Source organism: Rhipicephalus microplus, chromosome 7 (genome assembly GCF_043290135.1).
Source record: "Rhipicephalus microplus isolate Deutch F79 chromosome 7, USDA_Rmic, whole genome shotgun sequence".
NCBI lineage: Eukaryota > Metazoa > Arthropoda > Arachnida > Ixodida > Ixodidae > Rhipicephalus > Rhipicephalus microplus.
The window spans coordinates 96,984,674-97,012,070 of NC_134706.1; the positions used below are offsets into that span (position 1 = coordinate 96,984,674).

General features: G+C 42.8%; 1 protein-coding gene across 3 annotated transcripts in view; it reads left to right on the forward strand.

Moving 5' to 3' along the window:
- The first annotated feature begins 589 nt into the window (after window positions 1–589).
- LOC119180091 (uncharacterized) overlaps window positions 590–27,397 on the forward strand; it is a 36,046-nt gene continuing 9,238 nt past the window's right edge. Inside the window, exons 1-5 of one of the 3 annotated variants that reach the window (XM_075869500.1) lie at window positions 590–750; window positions 3,083–3,174; window positions 6,492–6,547; window positions 16,463–16,603; window positions 26,142–26,173. In XM_075869500.1, coding sequence (XP_075725615.1) covers window positions 3,111–3,174; window positions 6,492–6,547; window positions 16,463–16,603; window positions 26,142–26,173 — 293 coding nt within the window. In that variant the 5' untranslated portion in view covers window positions 590–750; window positions 3,083–3,110. Of the gene's footprint in view, window positions 751–3,082; window positions 3,175–6,491; window positions 6,548–10,390; window positions 10,523–16,462; window positions 16,604–26,141; window positions 26,174–27,397 lie in introns of those variants that run through there. The other 2 variants (XM_075869502.1, XM_075869501.1) reach the window with 2 other exon arrangements.

Sequence of the window (27,397 nt, forward strand, 5' to 3'; positions counted from 1 at the left end):
CTTTTTCACTGTTTGAGTGCTTCTGGTACGCATGCAACTAGAGTGTCACCAAGGCTATGGAGCATCGTCACTTGGTAGTGCGCCCTTCTCTATTTGCAGAGCTTTGGATAGAAAAGCAGTGTCCTGGCTACATTTTGCGATAGGCTATTTAAAAAAGATGGTTGATATTTGGGACGAACCTATGGACTTGAGTATAAATCTAATAACTTAGTTTTACGTTTGCGTTGTTTTTTGAAATAGTGCATATTAAAAAACGCCCGTCAATAACTGTTTCAAATTGTCAGTTACTACAATTAAAAAACATGAGAACAAGAATGCAGTAATCTTTAAATGGGAAGAAATGCGCAAGTAAGAAAATTGATGCCGTTTGCCGGCCCTACAAATAATGAGAGAATATTTTTCAAATGATAAATAGGATTCAACAGTACGAGTACCTCCTTGGTGAATACACTTTATTTTGGTGACATATTAATTTACTAGCTTGACGTCGTGAGTAAGTGGTGTGTACCTGTAGTGCGTTGTAACCTACAAGCTGTTTCTTAGGACGAGGAGAACAATAGAAATTGTTCTGGGCGCATGAAGAACATGTGCACTAGCGTACCTAATTTGGGTTTAAAATCTAAAATGGGAATGTGTATGTATCCGGAGAGCTGGGCATAGTTACATTACAAAATATAGTCCCATGCAGCTGTATTTCTAATTTTCTTGACAAGTTGTTGCCGTTTCTTCGAAAGTCTTCAGTAGAGAAAAGTGAGTAAGACTTACTTTTTAGGGCTGTCTCAACTACGCGTGATGCTGTATTTGTGGCTGCTGAAACTCTGGGGTTAAAAGTTTGCATCTTTAATAGGAAGAAAAGCTTCGGATTGTATTATGGCTTCACAAAGACAGAAGAAATGTTCATGCGCTTTTCATCTTACTAAATTCATTTTACTTTGCCATGTTATAGCGTATCGATGCCACATAGCATTGCCGGATTTTCACTTCAACTACCCCATGTCTCGAATGGCAGACAGATTGCGCAACATGGGCTCATAGATTCAGCGCTGTGCGAAATATTACACTGAGAACACATACACGTGCTACTCCGGATGCGTGTCTTTGGCTTGCGTTAAAGAAAACTGTAGACTCGTCCCCACTAGGTATTGCATCAAACAGCTACAATATAGTGGCGCTTGCACCTGTACGGCAAATAAACTTCTTTAAGCCACTATCAAACGTTAAGGGCTTAAGACACTGCTATTTTGGTCACTTTCCCTTTACTGGAACAAATCAGTGCAACTCAATGCAAAGTAAGTTTATAAAGAATATTCCATAGTGTCAGATTGTCAGTAGGTATACATGTCAAAAAACCGGATAAAGACCCTGTTGGAACAGCATGGTTACGCACGTTCGTACGCCGCAGCTTTACTGATGTGACTAGAAAAGCTTCCGGAAGTGTATATAGGAACACCAGCAGATATATAGTGATATTTTTCTAAAAATTTAACCTAACAATCAACCAAAACATTGTGTCAATTCATTTCACGGCATAACATAGATGCTGTAACAACCACACAGGGACACCAAAACACACAGCCAATCTGGTGCAGGTCAACCTTACTTTTCGACTAGCAACTTATGTAAAAAAGCGTGCATGAAGCTGCATGAAACACAATTGATGTGTGAACTGACTATGAGGTCGTGTGTAGCGAACCTGCCTGGTGAATTTATCACCGTATATCATTCAAGAGACCGCACGTATAACGCGATGATTGTTTGCAACTATATCATGCAGTCGTCATGAGTTGTGGTCTTGCAAACTTGGAGTTGCTTGTTGAATGGAACACAATAATTTAACAATTCGTTCTGTAGCGCTTTTGCCACACCCATGCTCAAATAGCCGTGTGCTATCCAATGCACTCGGATGTTGCAGGTTTGATCTACATGATTGAAACATGAACATTGAAAATTATGCACACGCATGTTTTTCGCTAGTTCGAACAATCCGGCGATGCGAAAACTAACCGAACGACAGTGAACTAGAAAATTTAGCAGAGAGGTGCAGATTGTGGCCCTAACTGAACGTTTTCTCGATCTAACCATAACGCTTTGCTGGCAGAGCTCGAACGTGTTGATAGCAAGCGGCGCTCCGTAGGATTCAAAATAATTATGTTACATGCAATGAACAAGAACATTTATGTTTCCTTTTGCTCTCGCAGAAGCATATTACACATTGATTAAAACTAAGGTCACTTACGAATGTGAAAAAATAATGAGAAACGAGGGAATGCATAAGTGCAGTTCGCACCTCGAGGGTTCAGCTGAGTCTTCATTGGCACTGTCACTCTGTTTGCTCTCACGGCCTTCTACATCCAGTGAACTATCCTCATCGTCAAGATGGTTTCTTTAAATGTCCCCGCTGGAAACAATCTGAACATTTTACTCTGCCGAACGACTTCGACCTCTTAACGTCACCATACCTTTTGTCGATGGGGAGAAAATTTTGCTCTCAAAAAGGTCTCCAAGCAAAGCGCTTGACGTGTGCTGCCATCTATCAACAAACGTAGAAAAAGAAGTGGTACATTGCTGACCATGTTGAGAATTCTTCGCTATAGAAGAGCGAATTGCGAGCACGCTGGTTTTACGTGTGCAATGCCCTGGGAATTCATGCATTACAAAATAACTAATGAGTGCTGTGTGCAAGTAAAGTAAGGTGAGTTTCAGCTAAAAATGTCACACGAAAACACTCACTTAACCTGCGCGGCTACAGAAACCCTCATGAAGCTAATATGTGTATTCTGTGAATTATCTTTCAAAGTGCAAGTTGCCACGTATTTTAAAGAAGAATTCGCGTATCGCAAAAGAACGAATCAGATTGACTGCGTCATGGAGAGCCCGGTGTGTTGACTGAGGTAGGGAACATGCAAAGTCGTAACGTTATTCTCTTACTAAGGCGTTCACACTGAGGCTGGCACAGTTTACACTGAGGCTGAACCAAGTGACCATTCTGGAGATAACGCTCCTGAATTTCGCTTAGCGCCGTGAAAGTCTACTAAGGCAATCGCGAATACTATTTGCGCAACTATTATCAATTCCCTTGCAGGATTACGAAGAAGACTTTAAAAAAAGCAATGCCAGTTTATTACAACTTTCTTTGTGTTGTGTTCACCTGGACATTGTTTTGCGATGGGAAAAGTAAGTTTATCTCTTCTTTTGCCCCGAAATTGCAAGCAAATATTCTCAGAGGCTAAAAGTGAAAAACGTTTGTTGAACAGGCAATATTTACGTGGGAATAACAATCGCTGAATTGAATGTTTTGATTTTAGTTTCTCGTTACCAATGAAAAAAGTAAGTGACCCTGTGGTTCGTTCATTTATAATTTTTTTACTTCAGTACAAGCGTTTTGTGAACTGTTGTTACACTTGGTGTACCTTAGGTGTACTGTTTCTCTTCGACTTCAGTAGCTTCAGTGCATGCACATACGCCTTAGGGGAGGCCTGTTTGCGGTTGTGCGCCTCAAGGAGTCAGAAATGATAAAAGAAAGGTTCTGCAATTGGTGTGGGCCATCATGATGGCAAATCCTCTCAAGATGACTATCGTCGTTTTCAGCGAACTTTCCAGATACTTTTTAACTATTCATCTTTTTTTATTACCGTTAAATTATCACCATCACCATTCGCGGTTTCACTTCAGACTCATTCGGTTACTTTTCAGTTTCTGTGACTTGTCACTTATCTTTATTAAACACAAGTTTTTTTACCTAAATATCTAGGACCATTGAATCTTTATCATAGTTGTTTATTTCTTGTAGGCGTCATGGCACTCGAGCCAGAGCTTAACTCTGGGTTGGATAAAAATATTTTTCGGTGTACGTCTTGTCAAACATAATGTCGCTAGGTGTTAGCGCCATAGTGAGCTATTTAAAGCAGAATATGACTAGTGGTGGCCTTTCCCGTTTCTGTTTATTTTAATTTTTACGTCCTTTCTTTATCTCTCTTTATCGTCCTCTCTTTATCTGCTCGTTACTGCTTTTTCTCGTTTTTCCACTTGCACCCAATTCTCTCTATTTTCCCCTGTATGTTTCTTTCTATATCTTTCTTTCTCGTTATTTGTGTGCCTTTCTTCTTTTCCGGTCTTTCGTTACCTCTGTTTTTCATCTACTTATTAGTGTCTGCCGCTATCTCTTCCTGTCTTCATTTATTTTTTGTGTTTATGTCCTTGCTCTCCTTGTTTTCCTTTCGTTGCCCCATTTTTTTTTCCTTTCTCTTTAAATCTACTTTTTCTGCCTTTAAGTTTGTTTTTCTCTTTTACCAGAAGTCAGCGCAGTGAGGGATCGTGCACCACGTGGGCGAGTTCAGGGATGAAAGGGTTAAATGTACAGCTGATAGCTTAACAAACATTGAAAATTACCGGAATGGTGCACAGTTGAAGAGAAGTTTTGAGCGCTGGAAACACATATTCACAAGATAAGAGGACAGGGCGGGTACCACTTTTATCTTTCTTGTAGAAGAGAATATCGTCTCTCATTTCCTCGTGTCTTCATAAGGTGTTTCTTTTTTTGTGTGTTTGCTAAAATTCCTGTCAAAGGTAGGTGACGACGAAGAATGCACGCCAGGCGAATTTTCGTTGCTTGCGTTAAATGGGAGAGGCTGTGCATGACGACAATTGTAATTTTTTATTTTGTTTTACAAATTTTACTGCTGCATGCCTCGTGGCCGATCCCCATGGTGGATAGTGCCAGTCTTTCGGGAATCGACATCATCATGACAATCGCTTTCACTAACTTGAAACGGCAGAGCAGTACGCTTGAACGGCTCACTGTGAGTACACCTGATTTAGTACTAGTTGTTCAGCGACTGATGACTACAAAACAATATAAATTTGATATTTACGTACACATGAACAAGAAAGTAGTTGCAGATAATTTATAGGTAAATACTACTGCGTGAATAATGCAAGTGCCGTTTATGGGAACCACTCACCGTTGTGATACCTCCTCATTTTTTTCTGCAGTCCTATAGTGTTGGTCTATACGGCCTTGAAGACACGTAATCACAATTATTAAGCATGTGTACCCTGAATTCAAGTGTTATCTTTAGTAGAGCACTAAGATGGTGTATTCTTTGTTTCCGTTTATCCCAAAATCCACATAGTGAATTATGTTAAAGGAGCTTGTTGAATTGATCCTGTAACACACTGATCCTCGACACACATTGATCTACCACCATCATATAAAGACGTGACGGCGTCTCTTGACGGTGAACCTACACACTTCCGCTTCGCTGGCCCGCAGCTCTAGGTTTGCTTGACAGTGAGACCTCTTCACTTCGGTCTCCAGGGCTCTCAGCGCAAGGTCATGGTGGTGAGCCCGAGTTGCTGCTGCATTGCTAGCCAGCAGTACCTTTGCCTTGGCTTCACGGGTGTTTGTGTTAGGGAGCGGTAATGAAGGATGTTTACTGAGTGACCTCCCAGCGAAGAAGAACGCACGCCCCGCGCTTGCGCTGTATACAGGCGCGGTTCTATAGCAGTCGCCTAACTAGATCACGTTTCGCGGAGTGTTTGGGCGCCGCTTGCGTGGCTCCATGGATCAATCACAGCTGCGAGAGAGCACAGTAGCGCCTCTGGTGGAAAGAATGAGAACTAGTTTGCACGTCACCTACAACGGACAAGGAGCGAGCATAAGAAGGTTGATAAGCACGTTCCCAAAATATTGCCGTTCCTCGTTTTGAAATCGCTATAACACAAAAAAAAAACAAATTAATTTGTTTGCTAAATTAAGTTACACTTTATTGTGCACAGTTTGAAAAGTATACATCCACATTGGCATACTGTTGTTCTTGACGCCTCGATGTTTAAACTGCAAAATGCGCAATATAGGTGGACAATTGGTCACGTTAAGATTGAGCGTCCTTTGATAATCAGTCTAATGGAATAGTGCACCCCAATGGCGGAAACACCCTGAGTCTATACTATACCACTGGGGTAAAAAGAATGGTTTATAAATACTCAACCAACGCTGCCGCGAGCGGCGTATGTAGGAAAACCAGCAGCCTTCAGGGGCATAAGCATACCTTCGTCACAAAACAGAGTGGTTGTTTTGTAACCTTTAATGGCGTAGTGCTTATCCTCAGGGGCAATTTATACAAACTTGGCGGATCGTATGGAAAATTAGATGTGAAGATTCTGTTTCGCTCAATAATTTTTAAAGATTTGCCTCAAATAGGAAATATTTTTTAAATAATATCTCTTTTTAAATGTTTTGAAGGCATCAATACTGCAAGGGTAATTAGTAATTTTTAAAGAAATCGTATAGATTCCCTATAATGTGCCGCTCTGCCTTGCCGCAGTTTGTACCGACGTTTGTATGAAACGTGGTAGAACTGTGAGTCGAGTACATTTAATCACAAAAGGCAACATTCGGACTGAACAGTCAGCAGTGTTGAAGCAAATATCTTTGTGAAGACAGTGGCAATTTATGTTCAAAATTTCTCCTGAATATTTTCATTTGCCAGAACTTGATAATGACAACAGACCACCTAAAATCGGCCAGGATACATTAGTTAAATGGGTAAGCACTTTGCAATAATGAAGCAAAACGTCTTTTTTTCTGTTTTTGATGCAGCCTACAATAATTTTATCAATTGCTGAGATATATGAAGCATGTTGAATGTACATTACCATAATAATGTAATAACTATAAGAGGCGCACGTTTACTTCACATTATGTTTTGGTCACAGCCATAAATTCATTCTGACGCTTGAACTTGAACACTCTTAGAAATATTGGCCTCACGATCAACGAAAGAGGAAAGCATCAATTGACATTAGAACTTCACATATTACAACTTTGTTTATAACTTTTGAGCTCAATCAAAAGTACCGAGTTTGCTGCTGAGCAGGGTGACAACCTTTAAAAACGACTTATCACAAAATCGATGAAGCGACCTATCGCTATATGTATAGTTCTAGCAGTGTCTCTTTCTGCCAGAAACTTCAAAAGCTCTGGGTTCGGGCTAGTTGCTACTGATTCAGAAATTATGTAATTGCTTAAGGTTCGTACGTAAGACGAGCAAAGAACACAGAACAAGCGCAACTTTTAACTGAAGTTTCATTAGAAGTGAACACCAAATATATATGTTTAGATTCGAGAAAGAAAAAAAAACATGAAAACAAGCACGAAGCAAAAAACAATTGGAAAAGATCATGCTATCACTATGCAGGGTTCATTCGTGCCAATGCGTGTCGTATACATAAGCGCCAGCATGGCTGTAGGTAAAGGCTTAGTCAAACATAAAGCTGATTGCGTCTGCAGAAGTGCCGGTCATAACATGTGCACATTATCTCACGCATCACTGTCGAAAATGTGGGTGTGAACCATTTTTTTATAACAGCGTGACACCGTGGTATTATATTGGTACTCCGACATTAATTGTACACTCATTGTTGAAGTCTATTGCCTTTACAAGTAAGGAACTGCATTTTTGGTGTGCGCGCATGAGATAGTCACATATTGTGCGCCTCGGCACTTCTGTAGACGCTGTCGGCGTGATGTCAACTAAGTCTTCACCTGGACCCATTCAGGTGCATACGGTCTGACACGTGTTGGTGCGAATTAACTCTGCATAATGATAGAGTGAAATTTTTCATTTGCTATCTTATTCTTGTCTTTTTCTCATGCATTTTCTTTCCGGAGTCTACACCTATGTGTTTGATGTTCCCTCCTAACAAAATTCCAATTGAATATAGCGCTTGTGCTCATCTTACATACTTGCTTTTAGCACTTACATAGGTTAAGGTTACAGAAACTTTAGGTTCGTGAAACATACCACGAGACTGAGGTGCAGGAAAATTCATTTAACGGCTGTGTAATGTTCGTCTGCTAAATATGGCCATCAGTTGTAATCGAGGTGGAGAAAAGACGTCTGCCACGCACATGCCTTCCTGCTAGTCCTGCACGAGAGAGGACAATGCAGACCTTTTTGGAAGTAACTACATAAATACGTGGACTCACGCCGCACGTAAACGATTAGGCAGCCAGCCAGTTAAATATTACGTAATAAGATGTGTGTGTTTCTTGCGCTAACAGTTATAACTGGACAACTCTTGGTGCAACTCAAACATGACTTCACAGCTCCCTAGTGAGGACAACAACTAATGCATGGAATCTCCCCTATCATCATACACCTGTGATTGGGTGCGCTAATATAAGAAATCTCGAGAAGTTGCTATTTGTCATGGTTGCTTTGCACTCACTTGTCCCCAGTAAAAAAAGCCAGAACTTGTTTTAAGTATTTATTTTTTAACTCACGGTTCAACTTCTGACAAAACAACGCAAAAAACGTTCTCTGTAAATATTTTAGAAGAAAAGTGTTCGCGTACTGTAGGATTAGAAATTCTCGTTTAGAAAAATAGATTGAAGGATTCAAACCTAAGGTTCATTTAACAATGAAACTTTCCGTATAATAGAAATTCACGGGGCTAATAGCTTGATTCGTGTTTTGAAGTGACACAATCTTGTTTTCTATGACGTCAAGCTCGTCTCCAGATGACTCTCCGTTCCAAGCTGTCCAGTGTGCCTATGCTTTGTATATTGATTACAGAACTTTCATTCACGCCTCTTTTTTGTTATATCCTTCTTCATATTGCATAAAGTACTATAACTTTCTCTTTAAGCACTAGAACTAAGTCAACAAGCTTGAATTATTCTCCTGAAAATCACTGAACCTTAAGTGAAAACGCAGGCTACATCAATAGAGCGGCGCAGCCGAGTAGGGGAAATGTAAAATAAGAAAAATAAAAGCGCCACGTTTCACAAGCACCAGAGCGTACTTGGAAGATATAAAATTGCCTATTATGTACACAAAATGTTTATGATGAGATGGTGGGCGTGAAATTCGAAGCCTTAAATTTTGGTGGGGTATGCATTCAGCAGGGGCTGAAAAATTTGCTGATAACTTTCGAATGGTGCAAGATAGCTGAATGTATAATAGTGCTAAATATGATACAATGGACTGAGAGTTTAAAAGTATAGAAATGAAGAAACAATAAAATATGTTTTAAACCATTATGCCATCTCCCGCTAAAGTGAACCATGCGTAGATGTGCAGCCACGAGCGCTAGTGCTTACACTGGCGGTGGCGTTGACGTTGGCGCTCAGCGCGGTGTTACGCAAGAGAGACACCTTGAGACGCGCAAAACACGCAGTGAAGGAACGGTGTTTCTAACTGAAACACGCCATCGCTGCTGATGGGTAATAAGAGACAGAAGACTCCGATTGGACATAGATACCCGCAGTCGATCCCCGTTTAGTTAAAGCACACGCTTCGAATTTTTGTTGAACAACGCACAGGAGAAATTTCCTATTGACACTGACTTTGAGATCCAGCGCTTATGTAGAAGAGGTGGCCACTGAACGGTTGTGTAGCGCAAGCTGTCGATTTTAACGCGCTAGCGGTAATGATGATGATGAAGATGCTCCTTGGATCATTGGCACCTACCCACTCTGGGGGATCGGCCATGTGTCGGGCAGATTATACATACTGAATTTATGGTTAATATTTAGTAAAAGGTAAAATAATTCTGAGTTGAGTTTTTTAATGTAACGTAATTATGAATAATTTTAATTTTAAGTCACAATAATCTTTGTAATATCCCAGAGACTGAAGATCTTTTGACTGGGAAGGCTGAATAAAGTATCGTTAGTAGTTGATACACCTACTAAATCTATTCGTGTGGCATATAAACTTTTTGACAGTTTTGAAAATATTCTTGTCTGAGTGCCCCAGTACAAAGGCCCCAAATGATAGCAGAACGGCCGACGTAACCGGTAGACCACATTGCCGCAATACAATTTCGATACGTTTTCTGTGTAAGGAAAAACATCGGCAGCTCAACAAGAAGGGTTCGATAGTTTCGAGTACGTTGCAATATGAGCAATAAAGAGAGAGCTCGAAACCTGCTCTTTGTATGTAAATATTTTGATTTGGAATTTGTAATTCTCCAACACATTCTGGTTATTGCAACTTCATCTCGTCTTGCTACACCATTTCCTGCTCCAAGGGAACTGTAGGTGCAGAAAGTCCGGGGATGAATCAAGGGTCTGAGTAAACACAGATAGTGCATACTTTTCGAACCTTGCCACAGCAACAAACGCCATATCAGGAAGGAGAGAAAGAACTTGACCTGTCAGAGATGCTTTCGGCAGAGAGTCCCCAACTTCATTGAGCACAATTCTTTTGTGTCCTGGCACCCAAATTATTCGAAAGTTTTGAAAAGGATGTGGAACAAATAATCGCAATATTCTTAGAATATGAATTTGATATGTGGGGTTTAACGTCCCCAAACGGCCATATGATTGTGGGCGACACCGTAGTGCAGGGCTCCGGAAACTTCTACCACTTGGGGTTCTTCAACGTGCACCCAAATCTGAGCACACGGGCCTACAACATTTCCGCCTCCATCGGGAATGCAGCAGCCACAGCCGGGATTCAATTCTCCGACCAGCGAATCAGCAGCCGAGTACCTTAGCCACCACACCACTGCGGTGGGGCAATATTCTTAGAATATCCGAATCTGTTGCAGTTAGTGCCGAATGAAACGACAATGACTCTGTAACTATAGCCACAGAAGTAATGGTTAAAGGAATTTTAAGTAGGTCTATTATCACGGAAATAACATCGTCGGCGTCGTTGTTTGTGAGTGAAAAGTCATAATCGTATGCCTGACGGAAAAATCGAGAAAGATGCGATTAAAACCAACAGTAAAAAAAGGAATACTGTTACTTAAGTTTTGCCTTTAGGAGTTGAACGTGATAGCGATATTCTACTCCTAGTGCGTAGTTCGAACACTTCGTGTATGAAACTTAACCTTGAGGGGGAAAACATAATTCTAAATACAACTTGGCGTCGGATGCTAAACCAGTATTTTTTTAGACGTGCAGGTATATGTGAGTAACGTTCAGCCATATGCGCGTTTGTTTTATTTTGCTTGTTTTTTGCGTATGGTACATGTTTTATTTTTGTTGTGTGTGCGAAAGTCATATTACTTATTTTTATGTAGCTGAAAATCTATTATTTCACTATGGGGTGATTCTACGAGAGATCCACAGGGGTCGAAATGTTGATATTTTAGATTTGATTGTTTATTTTATATTTTGTGCACATACAACCCAGTAGCCTGAAAGTGAACTTCATTTTTTTTTGTTAGGTGCATAGTTAAGAGGAAAAAAAATATAGAACCTAATTTGTACAGAGAGCCCAATTTAGTACCTGGTCATTTTAGAAAGTTGACGACACTTGAAAAACACAACTAATAGTTTGATGAAGACAATTTTTTTAGTAAATGCATGCATAACGGAAAGTGAAGCAGCATTGTTCGAAGCTTGTATCTTGAAGCAAAGTGTTGCTGAAAAATGTCTGAACAGGTGACGATTCCTAAGAGTTGCTTGATTTCAGATTTTTTTCCTCCTAAGGTAAACAAGCTAGTGTTTTATGACCTGGTGGCCTATTACAACAAAATGCTTACAATATTGCCTGTCAATACCGTGCCTGTCTCTCAAACACACAATTTTATAAATAGCCTCAAACTTTCAAATTCGTCAACAGTAAAGCATATTGGAAAATCGATATTTAAAAAACGCCATTTAATTATTTCCTTAATATCTCGTGGAACGTTCCTCATAGAAAATATCAAGAGATTATTAAAAACATAATTTATTATTTTATTTGCAGCAAAAGTATTACGGGCAGAAGTTTCAGCTTTTCCAACGTGCACTTAGGCAATAAAGGCATGAGAACTTTTGCTAAAAAAATAGGCTAGGGCCTCTGAGTTGTTCGAACAAGACCATAATTACAGAGGAGAAGCAGATGAGCACACAGAGAAATAAATTTTTAAAGGCACACTTCTGCTGGGCTTCGCCCATCTTTAATGCTGGAGAAGCAAGACCTAATGACGCACTCCAATGCAGTTAGTACATATTTACAGACAACGCGATATAATAAAGTGCTCTAACACCAGCAGAGAACCACGGTAGGTAGTACATGAACACTTGGAATGACCTCCTCCTCTATCCTCACTCAGGCTGAGGAATGCACAGAACAAAAGTCATGGTGCGCTCAAAACGCTGCAAATTTTCAGATGACTTTCAGCAGTGCTTGACACTAAGAAAACACGACCATAATTTGTATCATCAGATGAGATTGACCAAACGCACCGATAACATAGGCCTGCAACATGCGGCAAAATTGTGGTCTAAAACAATCTTGAAGTAACAAATAGTCTCGAGGTAATCTTCATTTCATAGAGCATTTTGACATTCTTCAGCCATATGGTTTTCTACAACATCATTTCAGATGCCGACCTAATCACTCCCAAGCTTGCCGCTCTTAGGTGGAAGAGTGAGGTGTCGTGTTTGGCTAGGCTTTACTAAATTAGGTTTTGTTAAAGTTATAAATTTCTCAATGTTTCCTTTAGTTGAAATTCTATGATATCATACATTGCCTACAAAAAGAGACGCGCATGATAGTGTTGAGCAGGCGACCAGGGAAGGAAACGCTAAACCGTGTTCACGTTAAGGAGGTGGCAGCAGCGTCACTGAATCTCAATATTCATTATGCTTCGGTGATTCCTCTCGCGAGCATATTCCCATTGAAGTGATCTGAACTAAAACGTCAAAAGCAGTTGACTGTAACAGCTGCCGCTTGTAACCGAGACCGATGAGCAACTGAGGGGTCAAAAACTTGAGCGTCTCAAGCCTCGGCTTGAAACGGCAAATGGAGGTATTTCAGAAGGACCTTCTTCAAACAGTCCATTCCGTTTACCAAATCTGCTTTTCTTCAGTAAATATGGTCCTGTTAGAATGACTCAGAAGCTCAATACCTCTTTTTGTAGCCTGATTTCTCATGTGTTTATCGCCCGAGCGCATGCTCGAAAAGCTGGAACTTCAACCCGCACTATTGTCACTGCAAATAAAATATTACAACATACTTTTTTAATTTTCTTTTTCTATCATCGGTGAGCAACGTTTCATGAGATTTCAAGAAAACTCAAAGTTGGTGTTTTTAAACATTAATTTTGAACAGGCTATGCCGTCGAATAATTTTAAAGTTAGTTGGGGGCTATGTACAAAATTATTTGTTTAAGGTACAAACACGTTGTTGACAGGCGATATTGTAAACATTATGCTGTAATAGGTCACTAAGTTACAAAACACTAGCTGGTTTAGCTTTTGAGGAAAAAAATCCCAAATCAAGCATTTTTAAAAAATACCACCTGTTCAGAAAAACTTCCTTAACACTTTGCATCAGCATACAAGCTACAAACAATGCTGCTTCACTTCTCATTATGCGTACATTTACTAAAGAAGAACAGCTAATATTTGTGTTTTTATATCGTCGTTAACTTTTGAATATTACAAGAGACAATTTTTTTGTTTCTTCTGTACAAATTTAGTTGAATACATTTTTTCCTAAACTATGCAGTTAATAAAAAATTAGATTCACTTTCAGGCTACTGGGTGGTATGTGCTCAAAATATAATATAAACCATCAAATCTAAAATATCAACTTTACGACCCGTGTTTATATCTTGTGAAAGCGCCCCTTTTTATTTTTCTACAATTGCGTTCAGAGAAGTTGTGATCTGTTTGCTAAAAAATGTGTCTTTTATGTAAAAACAATTTCTGTTGTGCTGTAAGTTTGAAATACAAAAGTCAGTGTTCTATTTGATTTTTTTTGATAGATAAACTGTATACCAATGCATTACAGTTTTTTGTGTGTGCGTAGTGTCTCCTGCCAAATTCTGTAAGGCCAGGGGCCTTTGTCAAGCCACCGTAATAGCGGCTTTTTGCTCTTATCCTAGCAATAGTTTAGAATGAATGCTGAAACAAAGAATCTGAATCTGAGTATCTGGAATCTTTTCGAACTTGCTATGCACCCAATACATAGCCTTAAGGGTGCTGTAGCACGTGCTCGTTTTGCAATAGGTTACGCGCTTTTAAAAATGAAGTCCCGATAATCCCATGTTTTGACGCGTGATGTCAATAAACAACTATACCACACAATTTAGGGTATGTTTGTTATTTATGAAGCAGGTGTTGGGGACGCGTTTCTTTGTAAAAAATGATAGCTACTTTTAGTATAATTCCAAGAAGAGGAAGTTACTCTCACTATATTCAAAAGCAAAGGAGTGAGTGCAGACAACGCACACTGCAGATCACGTCTTAAAATCCCTTTATTGTAGGCAGGGCTTCTATTTTTTGAAAACTTGAAAGAACAGACTCTTTTCTTCTATTAACCCGGAGAGATCTTAAGATGTTTCCTTTAAAATGCGGTCTCTTTGGTTTCCACTCAGGGTCACATTGAAATCCAGCCATTCGAGAGTGTCATATACTGTTTTAAGCAGCTATCCTAATGAATCTATTATAATTCATCATAATTCTCTATTGATAAATATTTTTTTGATTAGGGTCTAGCAGAAATTTTTTTTAAACTTCCTCTGTAAAACATCATAAATGTATACCCCTTCCGAACAGTGGAGAAAAACGAGGTCAGATGTTTCCGGTGGGTTAGAGATTAGACCATCAGATCTCTAAGGCATGTAAAAACTACGCTTCCCTAGAAAGGTTCCTACAGAAAGTGTTCCAGAGTGTAATTTATTAAACTGAGAACGTTTTTGCAGTTGCAACTTGACGGTCATAGTACTTGTTCTGTCATGCTTGTTCTGTTTTGCAATATATTGATCGTGTCCACCCGTACGTGAAGTTCAACCGGAAACAAGAAGAACAGGCGTGGGTGCGTGGTAGAGCACCCGCTTGCCATGCAAACGACCCGGCTTCGATCCTCACTCAGACTTTCCCCCGTATTCTAGAACGCTCCTTCACTCAACGCTCCCTTCATTTAAAAAAGCCGATGGCAGTGCCTTCTTTAGGCAGGGCAAGTCACTGCATATCAGTGATAATTTGCTGCTATTCTTGAGAAGCACAGCGTCATTTTCAGCCATGCAGCGGCGCAGTGCTGAGTCAGCTCTGTCAAGTGAAGGGTGAATGTCGAGTGGGGGAGCGTTTGTGAATATGGGGGTTAGAATTTCTTATTATTTATTTGATTCGTATTTTTCTCAAATTCGTAAAACGAGCTCTTTAGGCCTACCGCTTTAGAGTTCTTTGCCTGAGTGGTAATCAAACCGGGTTGTTTGCGTTGGAAGCGGGTGTTCTACCACACAGCCACGCGTCTCTCTCGGCATAAACGTGATATTAATTTCATAGGCTTTAAAATGCAGTGAAAGTAACTTTCGTGCTTTTACAAACACACGCATCTTTTACGCATGCTTAAGAATACAACATGAAATATTGCATTAATATTGCGTGGTACTATCGTACATTGCCATCAGGACTCAACACATCTGATTATCGTATTGACTTCGTGGTTTCAAACTGGCCATCCACTACAAAAGGCGCATATCTTACTGTGCTTTGTTTTCTTAAGGGCACGCAGTAAGTCCAAAGCAAGTTCGGAAAGGTTTCATACAAGTGTTTGAAGTGGGCACTAAAGACAGGATATCACTGTCGCGTTCAACTTCGAAGTTGAAAGCGAAGCTTGAGACTCTCCCATTTTCAAAAAAAAAAACAAAGAAACTCGCTAGCAGATGGTGTCGGTGTTGCGAGATGATAGGGGGGGGGGCATAGAACAGGACGGGGAGGGGACGATCATGCGCGATAAAGGCACCCACGCCTCACAATGAATCGAACTCTGCTGTAAGATGCTTGGCGTCTAAAATTGCGTTTTTTTAGACGGTGACCTACCTTAAAAGGCGTCTCCTCTATAGTTGCTATGAGCGCGGCTCTACTAATTCTATCAAGGGACTCAATCTCACTCCAGCTAGCGGGCATCAGTCAGAAATATTTACAACTGTGATGGCCAGGGCCGTGAAGAAAGTAGGAGGGGAGGGGGGAGGCAGCATATGTAGCTAGTGCATATTGCCAGCTGATGGTGCGATGTTCAAAACTTCTGCTACATATGTTCACAACTTCAGCTACCTAAGAGAGTTAATAAGGTTGAGTGAAAAGCAGGGACGGTACCGAGAAAAAAAATTTCTCGTTTGTTACCATGTGCTAGAGAAGGAAAATGGGCATGAGAAGGTAAGGTTGCAAAAAGGTAGGAATAGGGGTGCTAAAGAAAAGAAAATATAGAGTACAGACACACTCAAGCACGAGAATGTGACAATCATGGACTCGGCTACCTAAAAGGTTAGATCACAATTATGTGCGTTAGCCGTCAGGAATGAGATTTTCCACAACAGGTGTTAACTTGGGTGTATCCACGTCAAACCAGGCTAAAGCTGTGAAAGGCTTTTGCTGACAAAGACATTGCGTAGTCTCTCATATACCAAATCTCAATAAACACTGAACTACCTCTGTGAAGGCATGCTTCACTTTTGTGTATACCGAACCCCATGGCGCCGAATCAGCGATTTTTTTTCTTGACCTCAGATATTAAGCAACAAGCTGCTCATCGTCAACCGAGGAGTATATAGACGGCCAGACTTTCCAAAATGTGTTTGCTCTCAGCTAAAGTCCGTGGGAACGGTAAACTACCGCCACAATTTAACCTACTTGGACACAGACAGAAACGTAAGTGCCCTTACCATGTGCGGTACAGCAGTGACGTTTTTACAGTTTCCAATGATAGGCTAACAAGTTCATATTGCTAAGAAGCACTCGCTCGTGAATGCATGCAGAAAGTAACAGTGCGTTTTTTTTTTACACGTAGAAACGTTTTTAACAATTCGCCCGATCGTTAACTGTTCTCAGCTTTATTTTCTTATCGCGTTGCCTGATCGACGACCATCACAAAAGCCACTTAACTGTTATTCTCACAGTCAGCTATCTCGTGCGGTAGAAGGCGAATATTTGCAGCTGCGCGCTCAGCATAACACAATTTATGCTTCTATGATGCTGTTAAGGGACATCAGCTTTAAAAAAAATCAGTCTTTAAAAATGCAAGGAATGCTTACCAGTCACGTACTAAGTAAATTCTTCTGGCTGCGTGACCAGAGGATACGTGTCCCGTTTACCGTTCGAATTGTAGCTCATCCAACCACGAATAAAGGAAGCCAAGTGAGTGCCAGAACCGCTGCGGAATCACTGGTTGCATTCCGCCATAATAGTCCATCGGACCCTCAACAGCAGCAGATAATGTCACAGGGTCGTGACGCGGACGAAGAAAACAGACTGCACGTCGAATAATAAACTGTTTAAGTGGGCCGAACATGTGGCCTCGTAAAAGGAATGTCAGGTATTATCATGACACTGGCACTGATAGCGGTGATCAGAGCGTCGGTCGTTGATAAACTGACAAGCGATACACCGCATCGGCATATATACACATGTCATCCAGCATTCTCGCGTTTCCGCTAGTAGCCACGTAGGTTCCAGGATAATTTTTATTGTTCGCTTAGTGGGCGTAACCTTAACAAAGCGATTAATCACGATCAAAGCGATTTACTACAGTCCTTAAGCTTCTCGAACACTGCCGGTGCTGTTTGGGCGGAGAATTGGTGACTGTGTAACGGGCGTTAGCATGACTTGATGTAATCTGATAATTGATTTATTTGTGGGCCTTAACGTCCCAAATATACAACATGATTATAACAGACGGCATAGCAGAGAGCTCCGAAATATTCGACCACCTGGGGTTCTCTAACGTGCACCCAAATCCGACCACATGGGCCCACAGAGTATTCGCCTCCATCGAAAATCCAGCCACTGAAGCTGGGATTCTCTCACGTGACCTGAATGTCAGCAGTCGAGTGCTTTAGCCACTAGAGCACCACGGTTGGTCTTGAAGGATTGTGGCAATATGCTAGGAAGACGTGTTGGATAACCCTGCTAAGGTTATCCAACATTAGTGTTGATGAAGTTCTAAACAAATAAATGGTTGTAGTTTCATAGCTTGGGCTTTGGCGAACACATCAACAGCCTTTTTCAGGATGATGCTGTCAGCTGCTACGACCAAATCACTTCGGCATTTTCGCCCAGAGCTAGCAGAAAAACCACAATTTCTTCGGTAGGAAAGCAAGGCATACTGCGCGGAGAATACCAATTCACCTGATACTGCTGTTCGTCATAGGAGTCATCTCTCTGTAAAGGCATTTAAAAAAAAAGTTGTTATGGCTATGAAGTTGGTGCCTCTGTAACATAGAAGTTTGCCACAGAGCATGCGTACTCATTAATCAGAAGATACTTGCAACTGCATTGCTGAAGACTTCTTAGAAATGTCAAGTCGGGTGAGAAGTAGCGTCGGCAACTATTGAATGAGTGTAAGAATGATAGGCCATACAAGGCGTGTTCCCACGAGAATTGCGTAATTAGCGGGTGGCTCAAAGCAACCAACTTTTTGTTAGATGACTAAGCCGTATTTGATCACCAGTTGCCGCCACACGAACGAAGCATTCACCTGCGCGCTACTGTCACAACGCAGTCTGGTGGGACGGCGTTATACGGGGCCTTGTCGTGCGCGGTCCGGAACTGGGGGCATCGACCATGTAGCGGGTTACACTACGGCAGCCTATGTCTTGTTTTGTTGTACAATAAATGTTTTCATCTTTCTGTCTCCGTCTCTTTGCATGGGCACGTACCAACTTACCGACACATAATCGCCCCTTCACTGCTTTACGTTAAGATAGTTTTTTCGTATTGTATGTGTTGAAGCCTGATTTTCACTGGGCGCCCTATATCAGATTCAAACAAGCTGATCCGAGTTCTACAAACCAACAGAAGCTCGAACGAAATCAAAAATTAATTCATAGCCCCTACGTTATTGTGTTTGCAAAGTGGTTTTCGCGCACCATGCACCCGTCTACCAGCAGCATATTGTAAAATGCAGTAGCAGCAGCAGTGCCCGTTATGTTCTCCTCCCCTACCCAATTTCGGAAGCCCTAATCGTATGGTTACCACATATGTTATTTAGGTATGTGCATCAGTGTAGTGGGGTGCAGGGTGGTGGCAGAAGAAGAGGACATTCAGCTTGTGGCAAGAGGTCTCTGCGGCGTGGTAACTGCATACCTTCGAGTCGACCGTTACGTCGCCTCTGAATAAACCCCTGTTGTAGACGTAAGAGTGGTGGAGGTGCTTGGTACGGCACGTCAGTGTACCAAGGAGCCACAGCTGTTTGAAGTTCGCCGGAGCCGTTGTCTTGCCGGTCTGCCTCCGACAACAATCTTCATGGCCCAAAGCGAAGGTCAGAAATCAACCGCCTCAAATACGCACAGGTCTACGCCGGCTGCATCTAGGCATCGCAACATGGAACCCTGCCCGTTCGCGGGAATGGCAGGAGAAGATGAGAACTTGTGTCTAACGCAATGCGAAAAGGTGAGCCGGTAGAACAACTGAAACTCTGTCGGCCAACTGGATAACGTCGCGTTGTTTCTCATGGACACCGCCCTGTTGTGGTATGAAAACCACGAAAAGTGCTTGATACAACGGGCTGTTTTTGCTCAAGTGCGGAAGAAGTGCTTTGGGGACTCCGATTTCAAAAAGAAAGCGTGGAGCGGACCTTTTCTCAAAGAGCTTAGACTCTGAGAGAAACTTGCACTACCTATACAGAGGATGTTTCTAAGATTGATTGATTGATTTGTGGGGTTTAACGTCCCAAAACCACTATATGATTATGAGAGACGCCGTAGTGGAGGGCTCCGGAAATTTTGACCACCTGGGGTTCTTTAACGTGCACCCAAATCTGAGTACACGGGCCTACAACATTTCCGCCTCCATCGGAAATGCAGCCGCCGCAGCCGGGAATCGAACCCGCGACCTGCGGGTCAGCAGCCGGTGTTTCTAAGATTTGCATGATTATATGCCCACAGGTGTCTGAAGAAGACAGGATCAGAACCTTCTTGAAAGACATAGCGGAACACGTTTCCAATTTTCTGATAGGCAGGGATGACCCGGCCTCTGTCTCCGACTCCCAACATCACTGCCGTACGTTTGAGATACTGAAGACTCATCGCATTGCCCCGACATTCGGTAGGCTGGCAAATGTGACAATGGTTGCCAGCGTCGACGTGAGCCCGCCCACCGACATTGCTGCTACTATTCGGGCAACAGTGCGTGAATAGCTGAAGCGACAAGATGGTTGGGTTGGCGACACCATTCCTTATCCTACTACCAGTCCGCCCCACTACACGGCGGCGCCCTTAGCTCCTTTGTCACCATCGGTATGTGTGACAGACATTAACAAAACTAGAACTCCGTGGCCACGTCGTGACTCATTCACGTCCAACTAGCGATACGGCCAATGCCTTCGTCGCAGCCCCGCCACACAAAGTCAAGAAGCCCCCCCCCCCTCCCTCAGCAAGCTCGTCGCCGACACTTCACTGCTGAGTGGTCTCAGCATTGGTTCGGCGAGCGTCCCCTACCAGTCTGCTACATCTGTGGCTTTGAAGGCCACATTGCCAGGTATTTAAACTACCGGAAGCCGCCGAACTACGTCCGATAGTCGAGATATAACCATCCTGCCGTTACACGAGCACCGACATTCCCGGAAAGCGCAATTTACGAGATCCCAGGACCGCTTTGAAACTAATCTCCGGCTTCTGACCGCAGTGTGATACCACCACCTGCCCTATTGCGCCAACCGATCACCGTCTCCTCGGTGCCGTCACTCCTTGCCTCCTACGGAACAGTAGTCGGCGGGGCCGTTGAAGGTGAGGTCACCGGAGAGTCTTAGATTTCAACAGAAATACCTCCTTTAGCTTCCATGTTTAAAAATAATGTTCAAGTGCTTGTCGATGCCTACCAACAATGGCGTTGGTGGACACAGGTGCAACCGTTTCAGTGATGAGTTTTGTTTCCACTGGCCTCCTTGGACGAAAAGTTATGATTCGTTGGGAGCACCCTGATACGTTTCGTAGAGTGAGCGGAGATGTGTTACGACCTGTCAGTGTCTGCACTGTGAGTTTGGCATGACAGAAGTTTGTTGCAAATTTCGCTGTTCTCCCTCATACTACGCATGACGTCATTCTGTGACTTGATTTCTTCAAGCTGTGTGGTGCCACTATACATTGCCACACAGGAGAAATTACAGTAGATTCCGATATTCCAATTGCGTTCATAGAAAAATCGTCGTCAGAAAAGTGCTCTTTGCGTGTCCGTGGACAGAACTGTCCCGCCATCGTCTGAAAAATGTGTCCCTATTGCCTGTTTTCCTGCAAGGGAGAAAACACTTGACGCAACTGTGGAGCTCCTTCATCTGAGTTGCATAAACAAGACTGTTTTAATACCATACTGCACGCTACCGGTCGCGCAAGGGCATAGTGGTTTATGGGTGACCAACTTCTCTGATGAACCTACAGGGCTGCCGGAGGGTCTGAAGCTTGCAGAGATTTGTGAACATAAAGTATTCTCATTTTCTATTCTTGTAGAGAGCAGCGATTCCCTGGATAAAACTCATTGCGGTAATCTGCTCACCAGGAATACCACCTCTATGGCTATGTTTGACAAGTGACTCATAACCAACGTAAACTAATGCCTTGGCGAGTATTCTCCGCAAACATGCTGGTTTTTTTTTATTTCACTCAGCATGATCCACCGTCATTTTCTGATTCTCGTATAAAGCACCGAATGAACACGGCATTTCACAGACCTCTCCGACAGAACCATATCGTGTATCGCCTTCGGAACGTGCAGTGATCCATGAAAATGCTTTTGAGATGCTCTAGAAAAATGTAATTCAAAAATCATTGTAGTCCGTGGGCCACTCCAGTACTTCTAGTAAAGAAGAAAAATGGGACATGGTGATTTTGTGTTGACTACGGCCATCTCAACGCCATCACTAAATGAGACATATACACACTCCCACGGATTGATGGTGCTATCGACTCTCTTTCATCGGCCTCTTACTTTTCGGCTGTGAATTTGAGGTGGATTTTAATGCACGAAGAAGACAATAAGAAAACGGCACTTTTCGCAACAGATTGACTTTATGAATTTAATGTGATGCCGATCAGACTCTGCAACGCACCTGCAACGTTTTAGCGCTTCATAGACAACATTCTGCGTGTATTGAAGTGCCAAGTGTGTATGTGTTAGTTTGGGACTCACTCGTGGATTTCGTGCCGACCGGTTGCGCCCCCGTGATCTTCGATGGCAGCGCAGCTCTGGGTGACTGGCTTGCCCTACGCCGTCTCCTGACGCTGACAACAGCTCTCGCTGAGTGGTGCTCCGTCCTCGGACTTCTGCGACTGTGCCCATTTTTCTATCTTCTGCTGACTTTCGTGTGCGGTTGCACCTGCGCCTCAATCTCCTCTTGCTCCTCTCTCTATCTCTATACTTTTAATTCCTATCCTTTTCAATACCTCCATACCACCATCCCTCGTGAGCTACTGTTGAGGTGTCTTCCCGCTGAAAGATAGTTACTGTGCTCACATTTCTCTTTTCTTCAATTAAGAATTGCCTCCCTCTTATTTGTTATTTAGACGACGTTGTAACTTTCGGGCGCATTTTTTGTGAGCACAACACACGCCTCGATGTCGTGCTGGACTGCCTAAGCAAAGCACGCTTGGTGCTCAACTCAAAGAAATGTCGTTTTAGAGAGTGCCAACCACTCGCCCTTGGACACTCAGTGGACAAAGAAGGCGTACAACCGGATCCGACCAAGATGGCCACAGTGGAGGTGTTTAAGCAAGCTCACTCGGTGAAATAACTGTGCAGCTTTTTGGGGCTTTGTTCATACTTTCGCCGATTTATTTCTGGCTTTGCCAATATTATGTACCCACTCACGTATCTACTTCATAAAGGTGCGCAGTTTGACAGGACCCCAGAATGCGAGTCCACTTTGACGACAGAACAAGTTTCTTTTGACGTCTCATCTGATTTTTCGACACTTCAATCCTCTGGCTCCCACTGAACTTCCGACAGACGCTAGCGGTATTGGTGTAGGTGCTGTCCTGGTTCACGGCTTGGATAACCAAGAACACGTAGTTGCACATGCAAGTCTGTCGCTCAGCAAGTCCGAGCGTAACTACACTGTCACAAAGCAAGGATGCTTTGCAGCAGTCCTTGCAGTGCAGCACTTCTGCTCTTACTTGTACGGACGCCCCTTTACCATTGTCACAGACCATCACTCTCTCTGAAGGTTGGTCAATCTGCGTGATACTTCAGGTCAGCTTTCGCGCTGGGCACTTCGTCTACAAGAATACGACTTCACGGTTTCCTATGAAAGCGGCGGACGCCACGCTGACGCTGATTTTCTTTCGCGACTACCATTTTCAATGACGGAATGTGACGCGGACAACTTCCACACCCACATCGCTTCACTGGACCAACCATTTGCCAATACCAAGACCTTTAGGATCAGTGAAAAAGGGAAAGCACCATACAGCAACTTCTTTCTACCAAACCAAAATTATCGCCTACGCGCTTCTACATCTGAGACGGGCTAGTTTATTAAAAGAACTACACCAGCACCGGCTTACAATATCATCTGGTGGTTCCAAAAAATCTAAGCATTAACGTCTTGCAGGCTATGCATGATGACCCAACATCCGGCCCAAAATGCACCATACGACGGAACAATATGTGTTTAGCTGCAACCAGTGTCAACGTCATAAGCGCCCAACAACTGCTCCTTCAGGGAGATCACACTCGGTGCCATCTCCTAGAACTCTATTCGAGGAAGTCGGGAGTGACCTTCCTGGGCATTTTCTCCGGTATTCTGATGGAAATCGCAAGATAGCCTTCTGCACCGACAATTTAACACGATACTGCGAGACAGCTGCCATACCGTCGGCAACTGCAGCCGATGTGTCTTGGTTTGTGCTACGTTTTTAATTCTATGACATGAACCTCCCCAGAGTATAATCAGTGACTGTGGGTGGCAATTCACAGCAGACGTGGTGGAAGAAATACTTCGTGTCTGCGCTTCAAGGTTTGGGCACTTTACACCATATCATCCCCAAACGAAAAGTCTAACTGAACGAACAAACAGAATTCTCACGAACATGCTGTCTATATGTGTCGCATCAGATCAGAAGGACTGGGCCAGTATTCTTCTTTTTATCACTTATGCATTCAACACCGCACAGCATGAAACTACCGGCTACAGTCCTTTCTTTTTTCTATATGCTCGACCACCTCGTGACACCCTAAGTACCATCTTGCTGTGTTTGCACCACCATGACCCCTGCACATCCGAGATCATCTGTGGTGCAGAAAAAGCCAGACGCCTTGCTTATTTTCACAAGACCGCTCGAAGGCAGATTTTGATCACCGACGCTGACACATGACGTACAATTGCAGCGACCTAGTGTTGCTGTGGACACCATGATGATGATATGTGGGGTTTAACGTCCCAAAACCACCATATGATTATGAGAGACGCCGTAGTGGAGGGCTCCGGAAATTTCGACCACCTGGGGTTCTTTAACGTGCACCCAAATCTGAGCACACGGGCCTACAACATTTCCGCCTTCATCGGAAATGCAGCCGCCGCAGCCGGGATTCGAAACCGCGACCTGCGGGTCAGCAGCCGAGTACCTTAGCCACTAGACCACCGCGGTGGGGCGCTGTGGACACCAGATAGAAAATGCAGTTTGGGCGAGAAACTGCTAGTGAACTATGCGGGACCTTTTCTTGTTATAGACTGTATCAGTGATTCAGCTTACCGCATAGCGCATCTCCATTCGAACGGCCGACGGTCTGCAAAAACTGAACTTGCCAATGTTGCGCGTTCGAAGCTCTTTATTCCTCGAGAGACTGACTCGCTTAGTAGGCTTCATGTGCGTGGAGGGATATGTTACCTCATATTTAATTTAGGTATGCGCATTTGTGTAGCGGGGAACAGGGTGGTGGCGGAAGAAGAGGACGTTCGGCTTTTGGCAAGAGGTCTCCGGTGCGCGTTCACTGTATACCTTCGAGTCAACCGTTACGTCACCCCTGAATAAGCCCCTCTTATAGACGTAAAATTATATTGGAATTTAGTGTTGGCCGATTTAAAGCACGTGGACGAGCTAAAGCTGGTCGTGATTACTCAGGATGAGGCCCGAGCTGGAGGAACCCTGATTAAGGATGCTGTAGCTGTCTGTGTGGCAAGCTACTGCTCTAGCGTAGGCACAGATTTGCTGTGCGCCTCACAGAGGCCAAGAGTTTTTAATGCGCAGTGTATACATTGCCCAATCAAAAGTCATATAAGCGCCACACCCTACAGCTTAATAATAATATACATACATGAGGCCATAGCTTGAATGTCTCGAAAGAGAGGATTAAAAATTTGGCCATAACCGGCGGTGTCGATCTTCCGCAGCATAGGCGTCAACACGCGTGATGGAAAAAATCAATTTCCTGATGACTTCTTATGATTGAACCATGCATACGTCACAAATTACGAAACTTCATGGCATCATTATGACGTCACGTTACACCACATCTTCACGTCGTCCCATCATATCGTCGCTTGTTAAATGCAAGCCTATCATGGAACCAGTGGAAAACCAGGTGAGATGCATCAAGTTTGCAGAGTCTCTAACCAGCAAGGGTGCGACGCCGCGTTAGGAGCAGACGGCTTTCATAGGCGGACAGGGGCAGCTCAATACATCGACTCAGAAGAGAAATAACGAGGCTTTCGCCTTCGACTCGCCCTAAGCGAATTCATAAGAGACGCTTAAGATTTTTTTACTGTTATTCATTGCAACAGGGGAAACATCTGTAATATTTGCTTGCCAAATGTCTGTAAGTGAATGTAAAGCACTCGCATAACCCAGTTCTTAGGAATATGTGAATTTTGTGTTTGTTTTCCTGCGTTTCTCATGTTCAAAACGAATACATATGCTGCGTTGATGTCTTCCTTTGTTCTTAACCTAGATTTACTCTGCAAACTTCTCCAGTGATTACCTCGTGCTTAATTTGGGGCGGGCTGTAATAACTACGGGTTAATAAAAGAAACCAGTTCCGGCAGCTTAACCACTTTGCAAAACAATTAAATTCACTATACTGTGGGAGTGTATTGATATCAATGATGCAGTTGAGATAATTATGTATGCTATCATTACTTTCAATACTAATGTAGAGCTCACGATGTGTTGTGCTTGCTGCATTGGCCAGTGAAATAAAAACAGATTATGACTTAGTTCATTCAATAGAATTTTTTAATGCAGTTTTGATTCTTTCGTGTCAGGTTCATCCAATGTACCAAAAGCGTGTGTATCGGTAAGTGCTGTGACGTATTTCATCTCCATCACTTTTTATTCACGATTCCTTTTTCGTGTCCTACAGGCCATGCAAAAAGAGCTTTTCTGAATCAAGAACTTGTGTTTCTCCAATATATTCAGCCATCAGTACGAGTCTCTGTTTTCTTTGAATTGGGCTTTCACCAGACCAAAGTTATCTGGTTTCTATTGCATTTTATGAGAAGTAAATTTGAGGGCGACCAAAGTGTTGACATGAATGTCCCCTTGCGAGTGCTAGTCTTGTTGCACGCCTTTCGCATTACGTAATTCTATGACACAGTATCTACAATCTCAGCACTTTGGTTTGCACCACTTCATTATGTGCGTAAGTGCGTGTTTTTGGGCTGTTTCATATTCATTGTAATGTGTAACAGTTTGTTGTTTGTAGTGTGTGACACAACACTATCATTTATGTGATGCATGGAAGTTTTTCATCTCTAGTCCGTGTGTTCTCACAGGGCAGGTGTTGGTCTGGCGACGGCCCTCCAATAAATTAATAGAAAACAAAGAAGGCGCTGCTGGTGGAGCACCCCCTGCCCTAAAATTCCGCACTTCCCTCGTGGAAGTGGTGACACGGCTACGCACCTCAATGACGCACCTCAATGACGCACCTCATAAATGACGCACCTCATTGCGAGAAAAAGAAGTGGCCAGACGCTGGGCAACATATGACCTTGCAGCCCCACGAAATTTATTTACTTGAGCTAGAGATAAAAATGTAATACTTTGCAGTCATACTGACAGTGTTGCTGGAATCACATTCGTGGACAGTAGAAGAGATGACACATACAGGTAAAGTGGAGAAACTTCACCTAGGCAGATAAGGCTCCCTTCAGGAGAAATAAGCAATTTATTGCAAACCATAGGAACAGTTAAGAACATGTGCATGATATCAGCTCGTCCTAATCCGTGATCGAGTCATCTGTCACATTTGATGATTGATGTAATACCCCACCCTTAACAGCAATGTACAGAACCTTGTTTCGGTAAGCGATTTTGAAACGTTTTTGCTTTGTTGAAGCTGGAAGCAAAGCTGGCGGGTGAGGTGGCGCCTGATATTCGTGTCCATATCCGCACATATGTCTGAGACTTTAGGGCTTCAGGTCCCCTCACCAAAAAAATATGTGGCTTTCAGAACACGCAAGATACGTGCTCATGCTCTATTATGACGATGTATGCATGCTTTCCAAAATGATTGTTGAAA